The following is a 4,922-nucleotide window of genomic DNA, read 5'->3' as shown; positions in this document are numbered from 1 at the left end:
AGTAGTTTCTGATGAACCTTAATTTCAATCAGACATAGAGTGGCTTGCCATCTAGCCTGCAATAGCTTGTGTAAACGTTTTCTTTTTTGGGAATACGTTGAGAGACTCTGTGATATTTGAATATTTCTCCATAGCCCTTTCTAGTAGTTGCCATTAATACATTCATATACACAATTTATTAACAATATCCCGGTTGTATATACTGTATCTTTTCGGGAATACGTGGAGGACATTCGTTTATGTCTCAAAAGGCTTTGCTAGTAGTTGCCATAACCAAATTCATATGCACAATGTATTAACAACATCCCGGTTGTATATACTGCATCTTTTCGGGAATACGTGGAGAGACTCTTGATATTCGTATATGTATCCATAGGCTTTGCTAGTAGTTTCCATAAACACATTAATATACACAATATATTAACAACATCCCGGTTGTAAATACTGCCTCTTTTTAAATGTATAGTACAGCTTTTTGCAAGGTCATATATCAACCTTTAAATGTCGACAATTGAATCTGCCTGCATGATTTTATCTTTGAACGCAGTAGTCTGCACTGCAAATTATGTTGCAATTATCATAAAGTTTTGGTGCTAAAGAGTTGTACCACTGTTTATACATATATACCATACATGACACACATTTAATTATTGTTAGCAAAAAAAGCTATTTGATGGTTCTTAAAATAGATAGTGCAGCTTTCAAAAAGAGTGTTTAATGCACATTTATGGTCCTCTAAAGGCAGCGATATTGTGAACTATTGCTGGCAAAATGGAGAAAATATACTTGTTCTGTTATTTATTTTGTATACATTTTCATATGTATTTAATGTGCATTTAACACAGGAAAAAGGGTGCCAATACCAGTCTATTTAATGTGAATCAAATGTTTGCAACGAGATAAATTGGAACAACATGACTTCCAATTCAAATGTTTTGTTTCTAAGCATAAGTCTTATTATTTTCTTACCCATGTGTGGGAGCACTTTTTAATATATTATGTTAGAATTAGGTTTGTTCTCGTCAGTGTCAGTCTGAGTGTGTCATCGTTAGATTATTTAACCATAATATGCGGAACAAAAACAGAAAAAAGGAATATGTGTGTACCTGTACCAAAAGTCGTTGTTTATTAATGTATTGGGTTGAAAAGTTGTTTTTTAAATATATGTCTTTGAAAAATGTCTGTACATTGTTAACGTATTGTACAAAAAAACAAACAAAAAACAAGTGTATTAAAATTCATACATTTATGTAGCTAAATAAGTGTGCATTGTAATCATTAATTTAACTGTTGTCTTTGCCCCGCTGCAGACTTTCATGTGCGTATCAACCCGGACTACGAGAAGTCCATGCACAATTTCCACGGTTATGTGGAGGTGAACGTAGGCGGAGTGTGGGGCTCCGTGTGCAACCGAGGCTGGACCAACAAGGACGCCTTTGTGGCCTGCAAGCAGATGGGCTATGCAGGTATTTAAGTGATACATACATTAGAACAGAGGGATATGTTATTCATCTTAATCAAATTGTCGATATTCTTTTGTGGAAATTGTCATGCTCACATGCACCAATGAGCCGCGCCATGCGAAAATGGATCTTGGCGCAGTCTGGTCAGGAGCTACCATGTCAACTATAAATATCGAAATGTTTCGTGGTCTAATTAGCTGAAAGGGTAGCTCCTGACCATACTGCTCACGTTAACGGGCTTGTCTGGAGCGTCGCAAATGGCATAAGACCCATTTGTGCATGACGCGTGTCCAACGAAGTGCAGCATATTTGTAACTCATGTTTTTCTGTCAGATGGCAGGCTCCCTATTTAAGGTAAAACTCTAGTGTCCACTTAAATGTTCTATATATGTTATTGGCATTTGAAAATGCAGAAAGTTCTATTTTTTAGATGAAACAATCAGCAAAACAAATATAGAAGATTTATCAAATATATTCAAAATCCCATTTTCCATCGCTTTGCTTTGTTTGTTTACCTAAAACATAAATGATACTTGCTATTTCAACAAGTATTGTCAGCCAAGCAGAGTCATACAGTTAACAAACTAGTGATCAGTAATACATTTTGTTTAATATTTCTGAAGTGATAGTTGTATTTACACTGTTTTATGATTGAAAAAACATGTCCATTGTAGCGAATATATTACAAAAGTATCATTAAAAAAGTGTGATAAAATAAAGCGTTATGATATCACACTATTGTTAAACCTACAGGTGGATACGCCTACAGACCTCCGAAGAACAGTTCAAACTTGATTCTGATGGATAATGTGCGTTGTCATGGTGATGAGGACTCGCTGCTGAATTGCCCCTACGACAAGTGGGCGGTGACCACCGGCTGTGATTTCTATACCAAGCGTGCCGGGGTGTTATGCTACAATGACACAAGTTAGTATAATTCTTAATGTGACACTTCTGTCTCATTGATAAATACAAATCATATTTCTAAGGTTCAACTTTACGTATTGTGTATACATATACTATGAGTAGTATATTGTCTTTACATATCAACCTGCAAGATGTTTTAATTACAAAAAATTGTTTATTAATTCTAGTGTAATGTTATATAATTGGGTAATTATATAATAAAGATACATATTTTAATAGAACATCTGTTGTCACAGATAACTATGCCCGTGTTCTTCCAAGCACTCTCGGCCCGGATGGAGTTCAGAGGAGGAAAGAAATCAGGGGCTAATTATGAAGGAAGCATCTAATGAGCAGCCCAATAATGCTGGATATGATATTTAGTCTGTTGACTTTGAATCTCTCGAAAGCTTCAATATTGTGCAGATAAGATTTCAGCGGTAGTGATCACAGCGGTAAACGTCGTCGGAACCAAAACTTTGTTTACGCTTAGAATACGTATATCTTGTGTTTTGATCTTGAGTTCTTGCTTAATGAAGTATTTTAGTCTGGGTCTTCGAAGTTAATAATTATCTTGACGTTGTTGAGAATGTGTGATGTGCACTGTGTGGTACTTAGTATGTATATTTGCAATTAAACACTTGATATTTATAGTATTTATATACTATACATATCTACAATGAACATAAAGTAAACCATGATTTATGTACTTTTAATCATGTAATTTGACTAATACTTATGGCATTCACGATGTGCGCACCAATATAAATGTCATATATTAGCATCTCTATATGTGGAATGACAATACGTGTGTATGCTATTTTGACTGTGGTTGCACAGTTGGTACGTATGTATAACCACTGATAATAAAAGCTTATGATATATTGTGGCGAGAGGTTGTTGCAGATGAAGTGTGATTGTTGTATATGTCGCAGCTTGAACAACATTTTCTAAAAGGCTTTTTATGTTATGTCCCCCACTATAGTAGTGGGGGACATATTGTGTTTGCCCTGTCTGTTCGTCTATTGGTTTGCGCCAACTTTAACATTTGCAATAACTTTTGCAATAATAAAGATAGAAACTTGATATTTGGCATGCATATGTACCTCATAGAGCTGCACATTTTGAGTGGTAAAAGGTCAAGGTCAAGGTCATCTTTCAAGGTCAAAGGTCAAATATATGGGTCAAAATCGCTCATGTAATGTTCACTTTTGCAATACTTCAATATTCAAGATAGCAACTTGATATTTGGCATGCATGTGTATCTCATAAAGCTGCACATTTTAAATGGTGAAATGTTAAGGTCAAGGTCATCCTTCAAGGTCAGAGGTCAAATATATGTGGCCAAAATCGCTCATTTGATGAGTACTTTTGCAATATTGAAGATTGCAACTTGATATTTGGCATGCATGTGTATCTCATAGTGCTGCACATTTTGAGTGGTAAAAGGTCAAGGTCAAGGTCATCCTTTAATGTCAAATATATTGGTCAAAATTGCTCATGTAATGTCACTTCTGCAATATTAAAGCTAGCAATTGTATATTTGACATGCATGTGTATCTTATGGAGCTGCATATTTTGAGTGGTGAAGGGTCAAGGTCAAGGTCATCCTTCAAGGTCAAACGTCATGTACGGGGACATAGTGTTTCACAAACACATCTTGTTTAAAATGTTTTTGTCAAGTTAGCTTGCGGAAAATCGATACAGATATCACAATGGTCAAGTGTATTCGCGTGCGGTCTTTAATGCGTGCAAGCGTACGTCTGCATTTAGATGGTATACTTAAAATTTGGGCATAATGCAGATTTTCCGGACTGTCTCTTCATCAACTAGTTGCAAGCATTCATGACAATTGCCTCAATGTGTTGCTCATATGCAACTAGTTGAAATTTAAGTTAGTAATTTTGCTACTTTTCAGGGAACCGTTTCTGGTACAATTCGTACCATAATGCACAAAATGTAAGTTACGTAAGAAGTGACGTAGAATTTTCATAATGCGTAAGTGCGTTTCTGTTGACCGATCGGAACCTTAAACGTGTTTGCTTACAAAAAAGACTATCTTAAATGTAGAGTAGGTTGTTACTTTAATTTAAAAACAAATATAAGGTTTACCAATGCATGTATTTGCAGCGATGTAATTCTTCGTTCAATTAAACTATATACATGTAATCAAAGGGACAAAGGTTGTTTGTTGCAGGTTACTGTAAATAGCAGTTAAACGCTTATAACGTTCACATTCGATGTGTCAAATTGCAGCGGTATGAATACAATTCGAAAATACAAATTATTTCGTACTATTAATGCACGAGTGGCTAAAGAGACGCATTCATTGGGCATGAAAGCGGCATGCTTAATGCGTTGCCCGTCGCCGCACAAACATGTCGATCCGTATATGCATTAAAATAAAGAGCGGTTGTTACTTTTATGAGGCGACGTGGAAATAGAGCATTACCCTGCCTCCCGGTTACGCATTCACTTATAGCATATCGTCATCATCATCATCATCATTCTCTTGACCGGTCTGGCCGTTTATGGGAAATGAGAGACGACGAC

General features: G+C 35.9%; 1 protein-coding gene across 1 annotated transcript; it reads left to right on the top strand.

Moving 5' to 3' along the window:
* The first annotated feature begins 998 nt into the window (after nucleotides 1–998).
* Nucleotides 999–3,041, top strand: LOC127849988 (neurotrypsin-like). The gene is made up of 4 exons (XM_052382723.1): nucleotides 999–1,011; nucleotides 1,311–1,466; nucleotides 2,217–2,390; nucleotides 2,627–3,041. Exons 1-4 carry the CDS (start codon nucleotides 999–1,001, stop codon nucleotides 2,698–2,700), a joined length of 417 nt encoding a protein of 138 aa, XP_052238683.1. The 3' UTR covers nucleotides 2,701–3,041.
* Nucleotides 3,042–4,922: the final 1,881 nt, after the last annotated feature.

Source organism: Dreissena polymorpha, chromosome 11, assembly GCF_020536995.1.
Source record: "Dreissena polymorpha isolate Duluth1 chromosome 11, UMN_Dpol_1.0, whole genome shotgun sequence".
In the NCBI taxonomy this organism is placed as follows: domain Eukaryota; kingdom Metazoa; phylum Mollusca; class Bivalvia; order Myida; family Dreissenidae; genus Dreissena; species Dreissena polymorpha.
This window is presented reverse-complemented; position numbering and strand designations above follow the sequence as displayed.

Excerpts from the sequence above, each read along its gene's own strand:
- LOC127849988 (XM_052382723.1), top strand. Across the intron at positions 1,467-2,216 it reads CAAGCAGATGGGCTATGCAG|GTGGATACGCCTACAGACCT; the intron begins GTATTTAAGTGA and ends TTAAACCTACAG. Across the intron at positions 2,391-2,626 it reads GTTATGCTACAATGACACAA|ATAACTATGCCCGTGTTCTT; the intron begins GTTAGTATAATT and ends CTGTTGTCACAG.